The 21,235-nt window shown below is 42.3% G+C and overlaps 1 protein-coding gene across 2 annotated transcripts; it reads left to right on the top strand.

Moving 5' to 3' along the window:
* Positions 1-205: 205 nt before the first annotated feature.
* ssh2b (slingshot protein phosphatase 2b) lies at positions 206-19,927 on the top strand. 2 transcript variants are annotated; one of them, XM_046410789.1, is made up of 15 exons: positions 206-484; positions 4,733-4,776; positions 12,624-12,736; positions 12,841-12,905; positions 13,004-13,125; positions 13,235-13,300; positions 13,396-13,461; positions 13,616-13,810; positions 13,996-14,089; positions 14,299-14,427; positions 14,775-14,821; positions 15,022-15,168; positions 15,317-15,517; positions 15,611-16,652; positions 16,988-19,927. In XM_046410789.1, exons 1-15 carry the CDS (start codon positions 422-424, stop codon positions 18,326-18,328), a joined length of 3,735 nt encoding a protein of 1,244 aa, XP_046266745.1. In that variant the 5' UTR covers positions 206-421; the 3' UTR covers positions 18,329-19,927. The 2 variants fall into 2 exon arrangements, with proteins under 2 accessions (XP_046266745.1, XP_046266744.1); XM_046410788.1 differs by lacking the exons at positions 206-484; positions 4,733-4,776 and adding an exon at positions 9,721-10,044.
* Positions 19,928-21,235: the final 1,308 nt, after the last annotated feature.

Below are 21,235 nucleotides of genomic sequence, written 5' to 3'. Positions count from 1 at the left end.
ATGGATGGATGGATGGCTTTTATTGCACAGTTCTTGACTATTGTTTGTAAGATTTTCGTCACATGTCCTTCAGCTTTATTGAAGTACATCCAGTAGGCTATAGTTACTATACTCCAACAAGAAATAACTTTTCTGAATGTACCTGTAGGAGGCTGACTCTTCTCATAACCGCTTTGCTTACGTCCAGCACACAAACGGTTAATCAAGATTGACAAGCTACGGGTAGTTGCGCATGCGCAAAAGGAGCTGACAGAGGAAACAGCCGGGGAGTAGTCAAGTAGTCAACGATCAGTGAGGGAGAAAGAGGAAAAACGAGAAAAGACAAACAACCCGGGTTCAGCTGGGCTTTCTCTCCATCGACACAATTATGCTCGTCTCGCCGCTGTCGTTTACTCTCAGGTGTCCGCTTCCCGGTCGCTGAATGGCGCTGGTTACCGTACAGCGTTCACCGACCCCCAGCACCAGCTCCAGCCCTTGCGTTTCGGTAAGAGCCGCCTTTATTGAACCCTCTTCCACTACGTGTGCCACTACCGTCAAACCCAAATTTATTTGACAACGAAGGCGATATGAGACTTCATTTCCGCTGTCTTTTTGTTGGCTGCTGACTGTCATAAAGTGCCTTGCCTTTGTGCTCCCTGCGCATGCGTGACATATAGCTGCTCATCATTTTCAGTTATAATATCAGTGTCTTACTTGGTGGCAAGTTAATCTGCTTGGAAATGTTATGTTACCGCTGCTTGAAAAAGGCAACGACGTTAGCCGACTAGGAAAGAACAATTTCCCCTTCTTCTTTAATTGTACCCCACTGTTGACATGGTTCCTGTCAGCACATTTCCGCCAGTTCAAAGGTTCAATTGGCAGTTAGCTTCTACTGTCTAAGATAAGAGGAACTCCTATCCTTCATTTACGGTGTGGTGAAGTTTGCTAACTTTTCCTGTGTGTGTGACAGCAGTTTATAGACCCATTGCTTGCTAGGTAGTGATTTCTAGTTGCAGTAGATTTGTGGGTTAGCTACCTAGTTCATGCATTTCCGCTCCTAATAAGCGCCTTGTGACACGCATACTCGCATTCATGCGTGTATTTACTCTTTAATTATTGTTGAGTGTCATCTCGGCATGTAAACAAGGTAGTGGACGCGTGTCTTTTTGTCTTTGTCTCCTTCCTAGTCTATTTCTCTGTCTTCTCGGTCTTGTTTGTATGTTTCGCTACCGGTCTGCCCCCTCTCTTCCTGTCTGCGTCTGTTTCTTTCTGTCTGTGTGTGTGTTTGTGATGACGGCAGGAGTATAACCATGCAAAGTCGAGAAGTGGGGAGATGAAGCCCTACCAGACTACCAGGAATAGATGGAGGAAGCGCAACCATGATTCTAAAAAAGTTAGGATATTGTTTAAAATGCTATTGAAACAGAATGTCATCATTTTCCAAATCCCCTTTGTTATTATGTTAAATTGAAAACTGTACAAAGACCATAAAATCAATGTTTTACCTTATCAACGTCATTGATTATTTAAAATACATGATATAATATATTATATATATAATCTATTTTATGTAGATTATATATATGAAGATATATTATCCTGAATTTTATGCCTACGATGTGTTGCAAAGAAGTTGGTACAGTCACCACAAAAGACTTGTTGTGCAATGCTCAAAAAACCTGTGACTTTTGAATCCTCAGGGGCATTGAATTAAAAACTGATGTGATTGTATAAAGGATATAATTATTTTTGTTTGGGAATGGTTCAGAAAACCAGTGTCAGTAAACACAGTCGATCACTGAATCAACAAATGCAAGTTAAGACTCTAGCATGCAAGGCTAAAGCCTTATATCAACAACATCCAGAAAGTCAACCAGTTTCTCTTGGCCTGAGCTCATCTGAGATAGACTGACTCAAAGTGGAAAAGCATGCTGAGGAAAAGGACCATCCAAATTATTTTCCTCAATTTTTGGATATTTTATTGATCGAATGATTTATTTAGTTGTTATTCCAGTCATCATCGGGTTAATCAATAATGAAGCAACGCTGTAGTCGCAGCCCTAGTGCTGGATAAGTGAAACTGACTTCTCTATGGGCATAATGAATTAAAGTAAGATATGAGCGGCTGATATTTATGATATCTGAGGACTGTCTGATGTGTTTCCTTGTTAGTTGCACCTAGTAGAAGATCAGAGTTTGTGTGTGAAAATGTGTTATTTTCTACCTCAAACTGTGTCTCAAAGGGCAAACTGCAGTAAAGTTTTTTCTCAAACAGTCTCAGGGTAGTGAGGCCTTGAAAGCGACCACGTCCTTCACACCTTATGTATTCTCAGAGCAAAACAGGTTCTGTGAGTCGACATAATGATAACTGTGTTAGTGTGTACACACACACACTTTAGGTAATTTGTTCTGACTGTCATCCATTACGACTTAATGAGAGTGGATGAAACAAGAATTTTTTTGAATTGTTAACAGTGAGCCATCGGTATTAAGCAGTTAGCTTCATATCCCTTGGATGATCATGCGTGTTAAAGATGTGATGGTGACGTGGGAGTTTTTCATCACGAGTAAAGGAAATAGTTACACATTTGTAATTTAGCAAGGTGAGGCAGGCAAAGGTGGTGAACAATGCAGTAATTTCTTGTGAAAATATGCTTTCAAGTTGTAGCCCACACTAATGTACAGTGATAACATGTTTCACAGACGTGTCTGGTTTCCTGTGTCTCACTGTCATGTGATGTGTGTGAAGTCTTATGTAAAGTCTTGTAAGAATTTTTTTTTTTGTCCTCCACCGTCTCTACTTGCACCACATGTTGAATTTGTCCAGCCTGACTGATGTGTGTTTGCTTCATAATAAGGGTGTTTTCAGGGAAAACACACGTATGGTACTACACACACTTGGACACATTCATCTGCCCTTTTACTAGTTTCAACTTGATGACTCCAGATGCTGTAACTTGTGACTCCCAGTGCGGCACAGACTTGTCTCCTGTCCTGCAGATCCTTGCCCAGCCTGCACACTCACGCTACATATTTCCATAAGCTTTAGAAAAATCTCCTCACATTTTCATATATGCAAAACACAAGTGTGTTTTCCAATCTAAACAAAGATCAGGTGATATGTCACAATGTAGGACACAGTGGCACCCAGCAACAGCTGAATTTACAGTGAGATGCTTTGTTTTTACTTGAAACTTGTTCCCTCATTACAATTGTAATTAACCATGATGTGCAACAAAGGTCAATATAACTAAGGCATTTAAATGTTACTGTCTCTAAAAGACCTGCCACATACACTACTTCCCAGGATTAAGTACAGGTTGCAAAAATTAACTTGGGTATATGGCATCATAGAGAAAGAGATAGAATGTTTTTATCTTTTTAAAATCACTATAGGAAAACAGCACCTCATGTAACATATTTTACTGAGGTGTTAAACAATCCACAAGATCTGTTTGAAACATCTCATGTGCTGGTGGGGCTGAAAGCCCACAGTGGAGACCTGCTTTAGACAATGTGGCTTAGAGAGGATGAGTTTGTCCCATCGCAAATTTTACATAAAACTGGATCTGCAACAGTATCACAAGACTTGGGTGTAAATTCTGGTATCTTGATTCTTCCTCCTCTGTTTTGCTTCAGCAATAACTTGGTCAAAACATACCAAATACACCTATTAATCATGCACATTTTGCATTAGCTGCATCATACCGTGCATTCACAAATAATTAAACATAAGCTGAAGCTGGGTCTTATAACTTTTTTGAAATTTATATGACCCAGCTTCAGTCAGACCAGTAAAAACATTGAGCCCTGCAAAAGCTTTTGTGCCACTGTTTCCCATCATCAACCTGTAATCTATTCTTTCTTTTATGAAGTTGCTAATGGTTTTGTAATGTTGTTAAGGCTAGTTAAGCCTACACACAGTGTAAACAAGATAAGTACCAGCCAGGCGCTGCAAGATAAGTGCCAGGTGTTAATCTGCCACTAATCCTTAGCCCATCATTTAGCAGAGCTTCATATTCCACAATGTGCAGATAGGATGTGAATTGGATTTTGCTCCCTTTCTCTCTTGCTCATCTCCTTGCTTGCTTGTTTCTCTGTGTGAATATGTTATTTGCTCATCTTGCTCATCTCCTTGCTTGCTTGTTTCTCTGTGTGAATATGTTATTCTCCACCGGCCACACCTTAAAAACAGACTGAGGTCATTTTCCTGGAGTGTGTGCAAATTGAGTTGAAGCTCCACTCTGCTCTCCCTCCTGTCTCTCTGCAACTGCGTGTGTGTGTGTGTACTTGTAAATATGGAAATATACAAGCCACTCTTCTCGTTTTACCCAATGAGAGGGGACTTTATTCATTATGGTTTTGTATCACTGCATGCTTAAACTGGAAGCTTATTTAAAGTTGATTAAGCATTTTTGTTTGTTGTTTGTTTGTAAATCATGATCTCTATAATTCTGAAACAAGTTAGAGTTCTTTACAGAGCATCATAACATGAATTGAATACTACAAGACCAAATTTATGCTTAAAATCACAACTATTATTCACAATTTCTTTATCTTTATCAATATTACTAACAGTGTTTCACAATTAGGTGATTTTGGGGTTTTGCATATATCAGTAGTTAGTTGTATTGCATCAACGTTGAAATAATGTAATGTTGATTTAAATGCTATCCTGTCTCCAAGCTCAGCAGTTGACCATCCAATATAGTTAGATACTAATGAATGTGATTTTCTCATTTGATCTCTTCAGGAGTCCGGTAGTGGGGAGGATGACCGCCGCTCTCAGCCGAGGAGGTAAGACACTGAAAGTCTCTCTCAGAAGCTTTATCATCTTTTGTATTTGTCACCTTTGTGCTAAAAACAAACAAAGAAAAAAACTTGTGGGATTTTGGGACACAAAGGCTGAGAGTGAGGATCACAGTGACACTGTACCGGAAATGCGGTGCCAGGCTGAGTGGTTCAAGAGACAACAAGAGCATCTACTGAAGTGTCTGAACAGAGGTTCTGTTGTATTTCTACCCCTGACCTCTGACATGACACAACCGGACGTAAACGAACAGGGCAAAGAATGGACTTTACCCGAAGAAGTGCTTGATGCTCAATTAAATGTGTCTGACCCTGCAGGGCTTCTTTTGTTCGCTGATTCAAAGAGCTGCTGTGCTACTGTGATGACATAACCCTCTGCTGGCCCATATTGCCTTAGGTGTTGAGCTGGTGTTGGGAATCTGGTTTATCCTGTTTCACTCAAAAACATTTACAACTGGTTTTAGTCAAACAGTCATCAGCAGTTTCCTTCCACTGATGCTGTGTTTATTTGTTCTCAATATCAGTGCGCCGGTTGCAGTAACATTCTTATTTCCCCTTTTTTGTTTTATTTGGCCCTTCAACAACAAATTAAATCTTGAAATCCTCTCATATGAGACAATTAACTGTGGTTTGCTGGCTGGCCATCAGAGGGCAGTAGGCTCTCTGTGAGTCTGGTCTGGTTATGTGGGTCAAGGGAGCTGCACTACTGATCCAGGGGCAGCCTTGTAGCCCCTCCCAAAGTCAGAGCGCCTCTGTTTCTGTCTGGTCATTGGAGCTCTGTGCCATCCAACTGAGAGGGCTTTCTGTATTTGTGCAGCTGGGAGTGAAATCTATATTCACATACTGGGGCTGTGTGTGTGTGTGTGTGTGTACACAGACATCGGTATCAGATCAGATGTCATTCTGAATCACGCAGTGTTCTTCAAACCAATATTATTTTCAGTATCTTGTTTTTGAATTCCTGAGATTATTTAATCGTTTGACCAGCCATACACTATCGGCTAAATGTGACATTTTTCAATGGAAATCTCCTCTGATGTATAAATTGACTGTATTATGTTCCACCCAGCGATGGAATATGTAACCTTGTTACTTGTACTGGCACGCCATTACAATTTTTTTTCGAAGGAACACATACCAATATATGAATATCAAGTGATGAGCTGGGCCTTGTCTTGACTTCATATTAACCTCAAACTCTCAAAGGAATATTACTTTTAACCCCATGAGGAGCTGTGTATGTTATACTAGATTATAGTGAGCTTTAGAGTCCAGGGAGTGTTGTTTGTTTTTCATCTGCACGGTGGAGTGTTATTAGACATTAAGACTGGTTCTTTTTTTCATTGGTTGAACTTGATGCCTTACAGGGTTGTCACAATACCAGAGTTTTAAACTGGGACAAAAATACAAAATACAATCTGGTTGTTCTACGTGGTGGCACACTGCTTTTCGAGAGTCAAACTATTACATTACCCAATTGTTCACAGACATTTTTATTCACCGAACTGGGTTGTTGTTTATACCGAACAATGATGCAAGATTTCACATGTCAAAGCACAGAAAGTTATGGATTTCAGTTTTATTCCTCACAGTCATAAAGATAATTTTACTTGTTCAACTCTTTGTATTACAAAAGAACAGCACTTGTATCTTGCCCAATGAAATAGTCACATACTGTATATGTTGTTTTAGTATCATCTTACCTAATAACTTTAGCTAATTTCAGAGTGTAGTGTATTCACATCATGATGGTCTCAGGTGTGTTGGCAAAGAGGCAAAAACGTTTTTAACGAAAGTGGGCCCACATACTGAGTTACTGAATTAACGTTCCCACACTGCTGACGTCTGTGCCTGCCATGCCATAGAAGCGAGCAGCTACAGCAGAGCTCATTTTGACACAGGTAGTGACATTCATTCAGACAGGAATAAAGCTTTAGTGATGCAGTGTGTCCGTCTGCTTAAACAGGACCCACTGCAGTGCTGCTGATTAAAGTCAGTGACGTCAGCAGAGCAGTGACATCAGCAAAAGCAGCAACGTCACTGGAAGACCCACAGAGGAGAAATCAAAGGAAGGAATAGGATTTCATTAGTGTTTCTGGTCTTTAGTTGGATGAAATAAATCTTTTTCACTCACCCAATTGTAATCTAGCATATGCAGTCTGTTAGATATGTTGGCAGATTGATTCAGCTGTAAATAACCAGATTGATTTCCTGTCAGCTAGTAATACATATCAAACCGTGTGTGTTTTCAATCCATACCTAATAGCCCCGGGTGTCCTGTATTATGTATGCAATGTTGTGTTCGCTAAGGTGACTGTGTCTGTGTCTTTGTATACGTGGAGACGTGAGAGCAACAGAGGAGTGTCTGGTGTCTGCATGTAACAAACACATCCTGGCCTTCGCTGCTTGTCATTGGACGGTGTGCATTTCAGCAGGCGAATGAGAGAACAGTAAGCTGGTACTTGAGAGCTGTCCCCGACACCACAAACATGTGGAGTCCATCAACTGCTAGGACTACCTGACTCATGGCAGACTGGGATTAGGATTATGGCCCATGACTGTTCCTCATTATAGTCAGAGTGCTTTTACAACCATGGTAACAATCATTTCCAACTGAAGAAAGAGGATGGGGAGTCAATGTGAAGGTCAATGTGAGATAAATGTCAGTCAGCCTCATGAAGCCGGAGTGTTGGTTAATTATCAGATAAAGGCAGCTGTTTTCAGTCAGCCATGAAAGCCTCCTGATGAGTACTTAAGTCTCATTAGTATAACTGTAACTATAAACATTCCCAGTATTCATGCCTACACTGAACTCTTGACCTTCTGCGGTCTATTTCTGTACACTTCATGCTCTGACAGTATTGTCACACCATCTAGCACTTTGATATGTTAAACCACTCGTGACACAGGGGACTAATAAATAAACAATTTTCTGCTCGTAAAGATCACTGAGAGGAGGTCAAATCCTGTAACATGATGGAGTTAATTGATCCACTTCATCTTGCTGCTGAATCTCACCAATCTAAGACAGTCAAAGAAGGTAGAAAAAAAAACAAACAAACATAAAAACTGCCAAAGCTTGTGCACATGTATGCAGTATTATATAGGCCACCAATGGACCCAACATAAAAACAGTGCCTCCACTCGTGCCACCACCCTGTGTGTACACTGGCTGTCAGGTGATGTCCACGTATTTACCCTTGGTTTGTAATCCATCCTCCAGCTGAAACCACGAGGAATCAACAGGCAGCATAACCAAGTCTAAGGTCAAATTTCGCCTTGGTTCACTACTGATCCTCTCCTCTCTCCTTTTTGATTTCTCAATCCTTTTTCCGTTGTTGTGTTGTTGTTGTTGCTGCTGCTGTTGCTGCTAGTGCCAGCACATTAAGGTGTCAAGTGACGTTGTCTCTGGTGAGAATTTTCCCCTGAAGGCCACACATGTAGAGTTGGTTATGCAACTTCAAGTTTTGTCTTAAGTTACCAGGTTTCTGATGAAACAAAATGGGCGGTGAGGCAAAAAATGACACAACTAGAAGACTATCTCCTGACAGATTAACGTGATATCTGTGGAGATGTAGAAAACCAGTCCATTTTGTGTAGTTCAGGGGTTCAGAGGTTGCTTTGTTGGCAGTAAAGCAGTGGCCTGTTTTAATAAAGGCTCAAAAGCAAAATTAATGAGTTAAAGTTATGCAACAATTGCACAACTCTTGGACGTAATACAACCCCATTTCCTAAGAAAAAGCTGAGATCCTGAGTAAAATAAAAGTAAAACAGAATGTGATAATTGGCTAATCCTTTCTGACTTATGGGAATGACAGGAAAATCTCAAAAACTTCATGGACTTCTATAAATATTTCTTATTCTAAATTTGATGCCAGCAACACGTTTCGAACAAGGTGGGTTAGGGGCAACAACACTGGGAAACTTGTGGAATGCTTGTGTTCAGAATTCATAGGGACAGTAGCTAGTTTATATTGGTCAGCAACATAGCTTATTACATAGGTATCACGTTATTGGTCGGTGAAGGTTCTCAGTCATCCAGGTCATGGTCTGTGTAGTAAATTCTTAGGGCATCCGGACCTATTAAGGTTCTTGAAGATGTTTCTGAAGAAGAAGCTTCTTCAGTTCTTCAGAACCTCTTCAGAAGTGAAGAAGCTTCTTGGATGCGAGGCGAAACATCTTCAAGAGCCCTAACAAGTCCAAATGCCCTAAGAATTTACTACGCGTGTCACGTTATTGTTAATATCCCCAGGCTGTACTGTCTAACCCTTCAGAGAGCTAGAATAAGCAGCAAAGCTAAGCTGACTGCACTTTGTGAAATGCTCAATGCTACAATGTTGTGAAGTTAAAACCACTTGTTCTGAGTACAAACAAGTTATAGCAGTCAGCATTTAAAGAGCCTAGCTGTGATGACTTGATGGAGAAAATGACAACTCCTGACATATTGTATTTTGTGGCAAACGGCTGGCTAGCTAGCTGTATTGAAAATGTCTGCAATTCTGCATTCAGCCTAGATTACAAGCTTCATGGGCTGTTTTTGAATTCCAATCAAAACTAGTCATATTGGTAAACCATAGATAATGCAAGATGTCACAATGTAGCCTACCTACTGTTTGTTTTGCTTCTTAATGTCTGAATGGGTAAATAATATTCAAGTTAAACAAAAACCTTTTGTCTTCAGAGTAGGCCAGATTCATAAATTTAACCATTGAAATTGGAAAAAAAGATCTATTTTAAACCCTATCCTGTTTGCATGCCTGGTCACGATGGCACTAATAGTCCACCATGCAGACGTCGACAGCCTGCTGTTTTCACCGATTGGACCACGAGTGTCTCCTCCCCTCCAGCGGCAGGTTTTTACCGCAGCCTGCTGCAGATTTACGAAACGGTATCACAGAGCAGATGCTACGAAGCACCTGCTCCATCCAGTTTACCAGTGCTACCATACCGTGCTTTTTTAAAAACCTCTAGACCGATAATCCCCTAAATCCGCGATGATCATTAAAAGCGAAACGTCAAAGTGAGATCAGAGCTTCTTCCACAGCTGCCCCTTCACACCTCAACCTCAGCGTCGTGTCGGTAACTCCAGCCCGCTTCTGTGCGTCCTGGTCCCACCACCACAGCAGCGATGCCTCCCGGTGTTGTGACCGCGCGTCGGGGCTCATCAGCCGGCTGCTTCTGCGCCTGCTGCGGGGTAAAGATGAGACCTTATTTCACCGAGAACTCCGTGATCTCTCAGGGGGAAATTTATCAGCTGTAAGTTTACTGAATGCGTTACACTGTGCTCAGATCCCCCAGGCTATCTGTGTGAATATACTGAACTGTGAAATGCAGTAAGGTCTTCAAGTTATTATATTGTCATCTCATTCAAGTGAGATGCTTAGTGTTGGCTGCCAGAATCTGATTCAGTTTGTGTATGCACTAAGTGGTAAGACTTTTTCCCCCACTTGAAGCTTACTTGTCTTTACACAAGTACACTCAGTATTTTCTAACAGTGATCTGGTATGACAAAGGCATGTGGTTTTCCCATGATGACTTAATGGGAAGGATATGAGAGAACGGCAGCAGGAGTCAGTGGCTGCAGGAAGACGTTTCCTTCCCTTTGCTCCTTGTGAAATGTCTGCCAGATGCCACACTCATCTACTCTCATGCACGCTCCTCCTCCCACCTTTTTTTCTTTCATTGTAGATGTGTCTAAAATTCATCTTGCAGGAAGGCACACGGTGTACCTAAGACATATTGCTCATGAATCAGAGGATATGATTAATCTGTCAGCCCAGCGTGTTCAGAGAAACAATGTTGGGAATGACACTGATATTTATTGGCAATGTAGGTATCTGATGAACCAGGTGAAGACATACTTTGTCTTGACATTTACCCATTGTTCACACTGGCCAAAGAGTCAGCTGTCAGTCTCACAGGGTGTAGGACTGAGAATCTTCTACATTTGCAGACCAGCTTGCATATTCCAAAATGAATCTATCTTTGGCAGTCTGGAATGTTGATAGCAAGTGGGTTTTGTTTTCTGTCTGGTTTTGTCAGTCGCCAGTGTTGTCAGTGTCACTGATGTGCACCATCCCTGTTGCTGTTGATCCCTCTGTTGGCCTGCGGAGGGCGTAGAGGCTTTTTATTGTTGACGTGAAAATGATGAGTTTCACTGAGAGACAGTTATGCTTGCTGATGTTCGTGCGATGTGCCTCAGATCCAGTTTTATCTGAAATGTTCAGATTTTTTATCTTCACCGTGAAGGAAACTGATGATGATGTGGTTGATGTGGGTGAGACTGTGTGTATAAAAAAAAACGGTAACATCAAATCACAAATCTCTAACTTAGGCATGTAAGTGGATACTTTAAAAGCCACCATTCTGAAGCCACAGATTGCCTAATTGGCACTTTTGTAATTACCGCTGTCCATTCCATGTTTATCCCACTTTACTTCTGTTCCTCTCCTTCTTTGTCCTCACAGCAGACGGTGACAGATTGAGACTTCCTGTTTCTGAAAGGCCTTCCTCAGCCTTGGGCTATATTTATCATTGTTGCCCCCCCCACACACACACACACTGTATGAAGTGACACGTATGGACAACGTATGGTTAATCTGCATTCACTTGGTTATTGTGAAACACAATGAGGCTTCCACTTTGGTTACATCTTAATCAGTAGTGTAAGCGTTGCTTGCTACGATTTTCAGCCACAATTCAGAAAACGTCAGAGCAACGTCAAAATCAAAAGAATGCACTGGGCATCTTAAGTCCCTTACATAACTCTATTGTTGGGAGATCTGTAGCACCAAGTAGCTTAGCTGGAGGTGCCAATTTTGTGCGGTGTAGTTGTTCAGTTTTGGACCATATTTGTATTCTCGTCTCAAAGGCAGCTGTGATTCCCTGTAGAGTTCAAAGATAAAAACTGCAAGTAGGGAGGCTGGTTTGAAATATTAACAAGAGAAAAAGTTCATGTTAGCAAGAGAATTGATTGGTGAAATGTATGGAGAGCTTGTTTTCCTCTTGTCTTTGTCTGTCGTGCCTTCTGTCTTTTTCTGATCATGACTGGAACCAGATGCTGTTTACCAAACTGCAAACTGTCTTGAGCTCACGAAGGCACGGGAATCTTTCGGTTATTATTGTGTATGTGGTGTTTGCGCAGGATGTCATGTGTGTTTTCTGAGAAAACAGAAGATTAAATCACCATTATTAAAACACATTCAACTTATAGACAACGAAATACATTTTCATGCTTAAGAACAAAAGTTTCTGCTTCATACAGATGGAGAATGAAAAGATGTCATCTCTGCAACACCAGCGACAGTGTTAGCTTTAGGTGTCTCTGTCGCATTATGAGGACAACATATGCAGTTAGTTTAGTCTATCTGGAAGTAGTGAATGTCTGTTATAAGTTCCCAGAGACCATGGTGGTTTCTTGATATTGCTTGTTTTGTCATTTAAGATTGAGAAAAAGTGGAAAATCCTCACATATGAAAAGATGAGACTGAAAGTGAATGCTTACTCGAAAAATGACTAAAACGATTAATCGATTATCAAAACATTTGCTGATTATCTTTCTATGTACTAACCAGTTAATTGACTATTTGCTTGAAGTCTGCAAGCAATATATCTGTTCAGTGATGCATCTTTTTTTTAAGGGAGGCAAACCTGGGGTGTTACAAAATGTGCCATTTTGTTCTTTGATTAAAAGTGGTTTAATTGGAGCCAGTTGAGTGGAAAATTCAGTAAAATCATCAAGGAGAAAAAAACTTTCTAGGAGACATTTTAATACTATTTATGGGTGGTTGTCAGTTACTTCATTTGTTCCTCCTCTTCTCTCCCTGTCTATTCAGCATCAGTGAAAGTTTCCTGACAGTTAAAGGAGCTGCTCTCTTCTTACCTCGAGGAAATGGCTCCTCCACCTCTTCTGCCTCTCGCTTCTCACAGCTGCGCAGCAAACATGCAGGTGAGGCAAAAGGTGTTCCCAAAGAACAGCTGACAGAATCAATAATGCGATTGATGAGTAATGTTCCTGACACTAATCAGAGTTGTGTTTTATTACTCTGCCAGGAGACATCCAACAGCATCTGCAAACCATGTTTACTCTCCTCAGACCAGAGGACAACATCAAACTGGTGAGTACACACTATAACACACACACACATACACAATTCAATCTTATGGTTGTCGATCAACTGTCAGGACATCAACTATGTTTTTTTTCGTGCACCAGGCGGTTCGACTGGAGAGTGTCCACGCCCAGGTCACCCGCTACATGGTGGTGGTTTCAACCAATGGCCGTCAGGATACAGAGGAGAGCGTGGTGCTGGGAATGGATTTCAGTCCTGTAGATAGGTGAGCCAGTAACATACACACCCTTATACTGTATGTGTCTGTCTCTTCTGACAATGTGCATAAAATCATAACACAGAAACTTTTTTTTTTAATTTTCCCTCCCACTCAGCTCATGCTCTGTCGGGCTCGTTTTGCCCTTATGGAGCGACACACTGATACATCTGGATGGAGATGGGTGAGATACATGAATCAAACACACAGTTAACTCCAGGTTGCAAAGATGCCCCCATTCACCTTTCTCTTTTGTGCTCCCTCTCTTCTTCCTCTCAGGGGTTTCAGTGTGTCAACTGATAACAGAGTGCATGTATTCAAGCCCGTTTCTGTGCAGGCCATGTGGTGAGTCACACTCCATTAATCTTGCAGCTTGGTAGAAAATGGATATCTGCCCCTGTATTGTTCATCTTGGTATCCATTCATTTGATAGTTTCTTTTTTATATATATATATCTTTTCTTCAAACTCATCTTTCACTCTCACTCACTGGGTCACAGGTCGGCCCTCCAGTCGCTCCATAAAGCATGCGAGGTGGCTCGATGTCACAACTACTTCCCAGGCAGCTTGTTCCTGACCTGGGTCAGCTACTATCAAAGCAGGGTTTCCTCCGACCAGGTACGCATCAATGAGTGGAACGCCATGCAGGACGTACAGTCGCACCGTGCCGATTCGCCCGTGCTCTTCTCTGATGTGTAAGTAACCAGATCAGATGGAACGTTTCTCACTCTTTTATTTGATGATTTTTTACTATTTATTTGCCATAAATTGATTTGGTCAGAGGTCTTCTCCATATGGTACACTGTATATACTTCATATATATAAAAAAGGGCTTGCACATAGTTCATGCATTGTATTTCGATGTCGTGTGTTTCTGCAGACCTACAGAAAGAGAACTGACAGAGCGTCAGATCAAAACCAGTCTGAGGGAGATCATGATGCAGAAAGACCTTGAAAATGTCACCTGCAAAGAGGTGAGTTAGTACTTCAGACTCTCCAAAACAGATGCATTCATCACTGAAATGTGTGTCCCAAAAAGGAACAGTTTGGAAAAATTCCATGTTTGAGTTCCTTTTTAGTCGTCAGCCTTTTACTCAAACCTAAACGTTTGGGTTTAAATTTATTGTTTTAAGATTTTATCTTGTGTGCGTTTGTCTCTTTTCTGGCTGGATGTGTTCCATAGATCCGAACAGAGCTGGAAATGCACATGACATGCAATCTTCGGGAGTTCAAGGAGTTCATCGACAATGAGATGATTGTCATTCTGGGCCAGATGGACAGTCCGACGGAGATCTTTGATCATGTCTTCTTGGTAGGTTGACTCAGACCTGTGGAGTACTATTGCTGTTTGGCCCCAGTGTTGGTCTCATTATTATGAACAACTACCAGAAGTGCTAGATCACAAGTAACTTAATTACATCACTTGAGCATTGTAAAATGCACGAAAATTGGGTGTTCCTCAGCCTTAAGCCATGTTTCAGGAACCTGGCAGAATATGAGATAGTCTTGTGTAATACTTCTGAATTTTAAGGTGCTTTATTCTTGTCTGGTTGGGAGAGCACATTGTATGTTAGACATGAATTGCCACGGGATTTAAGCATTATGAAAAGCTCAGCTGAAGGCTCTGAACTAGTCTGAGGATTGTTTTGTTTCCTACAGGGATCTGAGTGGAATGCATCCAATTTGGAGGAGTTGCAGAAAAGCGGGTAAGGAGGGGGACAAAAACAACAAAACCCACTACACAGTACAGTCTGTACTAAAGTCAATAAAAACATTAAGTGTTGTCCTGATAATACACCAACAGTCATATGTTGGAAAAAAAATAAATGTTTGGTGGTAAAATATTATCCAAACAGATTCCAGTATAACAACCTCACATCCAGTCATCTCTCTCTATCTTGCTCAGGGTTCAGTACATCCTGAATGTAACAAGGGAGATCGATAACTTCTTTCCTGGTGTGTTCGAGTACCACAACATCCGTGTTTACGATGAGGAGGCCACTGACCTGCTTGCTTATTGGAATGACACCTACAAGTTTATATCTAGAGCCAAGTGAGTTTCAGATGATGCATGTCCTCTATTTTTTCCCTCATACTTTTAGCTACTTTTGAAAGTATCAGTTCAATCAGATAATTTGTCTTACAGAACTATTTACAATGACAGGTTGATATGTAAGCTTAATTCTTAATATCTACTGCAGGAAAGCTGGATCCAAGTGCCTGGTGCACTGCAAAATGGGTATAAGTCGCTCTGCTGCCACAGTGATCGCATACGCCATGAAGGAGTACGGTTGGGATTTGAATAAAGCTTTTGATTATGTCAAGGAGCGTCGAGCTGTGACCAAACCGAACCCCTCCTTTATGAGACAGCTGGAGGAGTATCAGGGTATACTGCTGGCAAGGTACCCACATCAAGGCATTTTGAGTTGTGCTTGTGGCAACCCAGCAAATGTAAGTTTATGTAATCTGTGACCCTCTGTCTCCCTCTCTTACAGTAAGCAGAGGCACAACAAACTGTGGCGTTCTCACTCTGACAGTGACCTGTCTGACCACCATGAGCCACTGTCTAAATCTTGTGCCCAACCGCACAGCCTAGGTCACTCTGATCCCCATAATCAGGCCAGCAACACGCCTGGTCCCTCTGTGAAAGAACTGCTGGAATCACTGGGAACTTTGGCCAGTAGTGGCAAAGCAGCACACTCCACCAGCCAGCCTGATACTGGCATCCAGTCCAATCAGCTCAGCTCTTTATCCTATGAGGGAGTGGCAGCTATATCGGGCGACGCTGGAGCTCGAAGCCTTGAGGCGCCTTCTCCCTCTGCTGTAGTCCAGATCAGCCAGTTGGATTCCCCTTGTCCTGAGTCTGCAGCTGGCTCTGTGTCTCAGTTATCTCCCCCTCTCTCCAATGGCTTGTGTGACTCTGAGGAGCAACCCCCATCACCTCCTCTATCCCAGCCAAGGGCTGCCACTCTGGTGCCTGAGCTTCAAAAGACAGATATGGCGACTGTTGCAGAGAGCATTGTAGTGGGTCAGCCTCACCCACCTCCATCCTTTCACCACCTCCCCCTCTCCCCTGCTCTGTCCCCAACTCCAGCCTGCATGGATGAGGCTATCAAATCTCAGACGTTGTCCTGCTCTCTTCCCATGATAAAACCCTTGCTTGTGTCAGTGCCTGAGCCCATGACAGCACAAGCACCCAGCACACAACAGACTGGACCCCAGTGTCTGTCAGCACCAGTGCCTGTCAAAAATCCAGACTCTGATCAACAGATGTGCAGCTTGTCTTTCAATGGTTTAGCAGCCCAGCCTCCCTCCACTAGTGATTTTACCCTTTACCCCAGTGCCACTCCTCAAGACAATGTCGAGGTGGTGTTAGGCCACAGTGCTGATCGCATTAACTTTTTCAGTGCTAGGGAAAAGTTCAAGGGAATGAGTGAAGATGGTAAAAGCTGCCTGTTGAAGAGTTGTGGCAAGGAACAGCAACCACTGCCTCAGGAGGTCTCCACTAGTGAGGGGAAGGATGAGGAGAAAGGAAAGGTAAGGCTCCAGCTTGTGGCAAACTTTGCAGAACTGCTGCACTCTTATTACCACTGCAAACACCCAAATTATTGTCTAAGATTTTTTTTATGTGCAATGTAATTTTTTACAGTATTTGTCATTGTGTTGAACCCACAGTAGTAGAAATATGATCTCTTATTTTCTGGAGTCCAAGGGTGCCACCTGGTGGCATAACGGTAGATGCTCCATGCAGAGTACCTGTCACATCTGAACCAGTTTTACTTGATTGTCTTGTGAATAACTTCATAGATAAACTAACTTTTACTTGGCATTTAAGTCAGTTAATGTTTATATTATCTTGCTTTTCTTTGTAGGAAATCTCTCCTGTGCAGGTCACAGGACCGAAATCTGCAGTGCACTCACAGGCTTCAAGTCTTGGCCCTCTTAGCCGACCAGAGCCTGAGGGCCCCCTGGACCAGGAATTGAGTAAACTGAGGCAGGAAATAGAGGATAGAGATGTTTTATCACAGAAGGAAGCTGAGAATGTTAAAGAGGAAGTGAAAAACAAAGAGGAGGAGGAGGCAGCTCCTTCTGGTCTCTACAGCGACTGGACGAGGGGATCCGTGCGGCGTGTTACACGACAGCTGGAGCAGAGAATGAAACAGGAGCACGAGGCTCCATCACCCTCCTCATCTCCACCATCCCACTCTGGCAACTCCTCTTGCTCTTTGCAGCGTCCATCCAGTGTCCATCTTGCTACAGTGTCCCATTCCCAGGATGCATCAGTTTGTTTGCAGGTGTCAGTAGTTGGCAGCATGCAGGAAGAGCAGGACAAAGAGGAGGATGGGAAGGTTGGAGCAGTTAAAAGGGAGGGTAGTGATGTGACTGACATGAGGACAGTAGGAAATAATGATGGAAGCACAAAAGGACACAAACTTAAGCCTGCTGATACTAGATTGCTCTCTACCTCTTCTTGCTTCCACCGCTCCTCCCATTCCCCTTTTGCCTCTGTGAACTTCCTGTGTTTGGAGGGCGTGACAGAGCTTGAGTCAGGCACTGACTGGGACTGCCCCACAGAGGGACCCCATGGTGACATTATCATGAGGGAGACATGGGAGACTTTGTGCGAGCTGGGTGCCTTCCTTCAGCAGGTGAGCATGGGCGGTGCCTGCAAGGCCAAGTGTGTGGACCAGGTTTTTGGCCTCAGTTCTAGAACCAATCAGAATCGAGGTAGCAGTGCCCAGAAGAGGGTCCGCGAGGTGGAGGCAAGGATTCGCCAGGCGGGACTGACCCCTCCTTCCCTGATGAAGCGCTCGGCCTCTCTGGCCAAACTGGGCTGCCTGGAGCTTCTCGCCAATGACCTGACCGAGTGGGAGCTCAGCCGATCGTCTGCAGCTCCGTTCTCACCAGAATCTCCGGTTAGCGATGAGTCCAAGAAGCAGCGGGTCCACAGCTCTCACTCCTCAGCTGGCCAACAGCCAGAAGTCCACAAGACTGGTGCAGTGAGGCTTTCTGAAGCTGGTCAAAATTCACCACCTCCAACATCTCCACCATCAAATCATAGTCCGCAAGGAGGACAACTCCCCAGCTCTGATCTGGACTGTCTGCATCTTCCTGGGCCAACACTTAAGACAACAAGGCAGCAATATGGCAGGACTCATCCTCTGAGGCGGCTTAAGAAAAGAACTGCTAGTACCCTTTACCACACCATGTAACCCTCACCGTGTGTGTGTCAGTATGTGTGTGTGTTTGAGATAGAGGGATCACGTACGCCTGTGAGAAATGGACGTGAATGCATATGTTAGATTTATTCAGCAAAACAAAGCAATGCCTCTTGCCTTAAAGGATATGTTAAGTACCTTGGGTAGATTTTTTTCTCTTCAGCTCTGCCAAGATCCCCTCTGAAATCTGGCACGTGAGACACTTGTCTCAGTACAAGGACAGTGTCAAGGCTATGAAGGCTCTGGTCAGTTAGAACTGGAGTAGTTGGAAGAAATCTGACGTAGTATAAACACTTCCAAGAAGACATTCAGCAAGCAGAAAAAATAAACAAGTATGGGTTGAATGTTAATACGCCTGAGCCTGCACACATTCACACATCACTGCTGGTTTCTCCATCATCAACTTGATATTTACTTGATCGCTGTTGGTTGTTTTCAATAGTCGGACCTGATGTAGCCTCTGTTTACCTTTCCTCATGCTTTACTGTCTTCTCATCAATATGTGCTGGTTGTGGGTGCTGGGTAGTTCAATGAAAATGATACAGCTGTTCTTCTGGTTCAATCTGACAAATTAATCAATGAGTTCAGGAGTCAGACCTCTCAAAATTGCAGAAAAAATAAACTTGGACTCATTTGGCAGAAGTGCTTTGTTCTGAAAAGTGACACCAATCAACATCAATTCTGCTGTTTTAGAGACTGATTTTAAACACGAGTTGATGCGGTGCAGCTAAACACACGAGAGCTCAGGTTGATCCACAGATTGGTGTTTTTCCCCCCCAAAGAAAGGTGTATCCAGAGGTGGTGAGAGGAAAGCTGCATAGCTGTACTGCGGTTTATTAGATAAGAATGCAAAGAGAAGAGCTATGCTGGGGTTTATTTATGTTTGTTTTGACTACACAGTACCTCAGTCGATCTGAACCCAATCTGACCTGCACAAACGTCAGGCTCTGGATTCCTGGAATGTTCGAAAGAATTTCAACTTTGAAGTGAACTCATCTCACACTTCTGATGCCACTCGAAATATTTTCTGTATGCGTTACTGTGTGGGACAAAGGGGTAGGTCAGGGGATTGGGAGTTGAAGGCAGAGTGTGTATTTGTGGGGTTTTCTGCCATGTTCTCTTGTAGGATGTGGGATGTAAAGGTCTACATTGTGAGTGTTGACATTTTAGGAGCTGTACATGGTTTTATATCTGGTTTGTGTCTGTGCGTGAGTGGGGCTGTGTAGCACAACTTTACCATGTGAGTGTGTACATTTTTTTTCTGTTTTTAAAAAATTCTTCAAAAAAGTCTTTTGTACACTTTTTTTTTTTAGTGTGTCTGTGACTGGCAAGTGAAGGTTCTCCACAGTCTATCAGAAGTCTGTCTGTTTAGGGAGGTCTGTCATACATGCACTTTACTCCCTTTTTTTATTTCAACATGGCTTTCTTTAATGTATGGTTGCTACTCTTGGAGAGCATCCTTAGGTAGTAGCAGCCATTGGGTATGTGTGTGTATTGTCAAAACATGTTTTGTTTTTTTTTATTTTAAACTATCATTGTAAATAGACTTTTATATCATGTGCTTCAACTGTGACCATTAAACAATGGAAATTATTTTGAGTGTTTTGCTCTGAGCCTTTGTAGTGATGCTTTAAACCAAAGATGATGATGCTTTTAAGCCTCCGACAATTTTACTTTCCCAACATGTTGTACAACTTTGTTCTTCATTCTGTGAGGTGAGTATTTTCTGTGTAACTCAGCAACAGAACATGACATTTCAGAAAGCCAGAACATCCTTTTCCAGAGTTAACGTGTGCCTGATTCTTTGATAGATAGTAGATTCAGTGAAAACTGTCAAGGATAAATGTGTAAAACACTCGGTGCAGATATATATAGTAGCATTTGTTATGTGACATGGAAAAGTCACAAATGTCTTTAAGTTTTACTTAACAACACAGAATAACTGCTCTGTGTTCTTGTTAGTTAAACTTATTGCTGTCACTGCTCATAAGTCAGAAGCAGCACTTAAAGTCTAGTATCTTCACCAGCCCATAAGCATGGATTTCTTGCATTATAAAACCCAGTGACTACAGTTAACATGCTGTGAGGTCATTCCTTTTGTTTTATTGTTTGTTTGTTCTTTTTGCTCCTTATGCTAGTACCAACAGGATGCAGGAGGCCTTTGGGACATAGCACAACTCTGGTTCAGCCTTCAGGTTTTCAGGTATGTTTACTGTGCGATATCCAAGACTCATTATGCACTAACTGCCACAGCTGATGAAAAGCTCTTCACCGACATGGTTGAAAATATGTAGATTGTCCATCATTTCCTGCTCTCTGTAGCTGATACCTTTATGTATGTGAGGAATGCTGCATGTCTAGAAATATCTGCATAATATCAACAATAAGTCAGACATGCAAAAACATCCTCTCCAGCTGGACATCATGCATAAGGAAGAGGAGCACTTGTGGATAAATACACCTGGACACAGTTCACTCCTTATCTGTAGCTGTCCTATACAGGTATATCTTATCTTATACATGTTTGTTTCGTATTGCGTTACTTTTGTAAGTAAGTAAATAAATTAATTGAATAAATAAAACCTGAAGCATATTGCAGCATTTCACTTCTGTAACATCTGGTCAGGAAGTGGCATTATTTCTGTTGGAAATTTGGCTTATGCAATAAATAAAGAAAATGTGAAAAAATAAAATCTAAAATCCCACGACTTGTGAAGGTTTTTAGGTTAGATTAGGTTCTGAAAGTTTTCTTCTTGGGGTCAAATGTCTTGATCTTAAGTGTGTGTGTGTGTGTGTGTGTGTGTGTGTGTGTGTGTGTGTGTGTGTGTGTGTGTGTGTAGTGTAGCTTACTCCATGGTTCACCTTCAGCATTCACCTCGTGGCCATACAAAACTTGTGGAG

Source organism: Scatophagus argus, chromosome 14, assembly GCF_020382885.2.
Source record: "Scatophagus argus isolate fScaArg1 chromosome 14, fScaArg1.pri, whole genome shotgun sequence".
NCBI lineage: Eukaryota > Metazoa > Chordata > Actinopteri > Scatophagidae > Scatophagus > Scatophagus argus.
The sequence above is the reverse complement of the archived record's forward strand: the minus strand, read 5'-3'. Positions and strand labels throughout refer to the sequence as shown.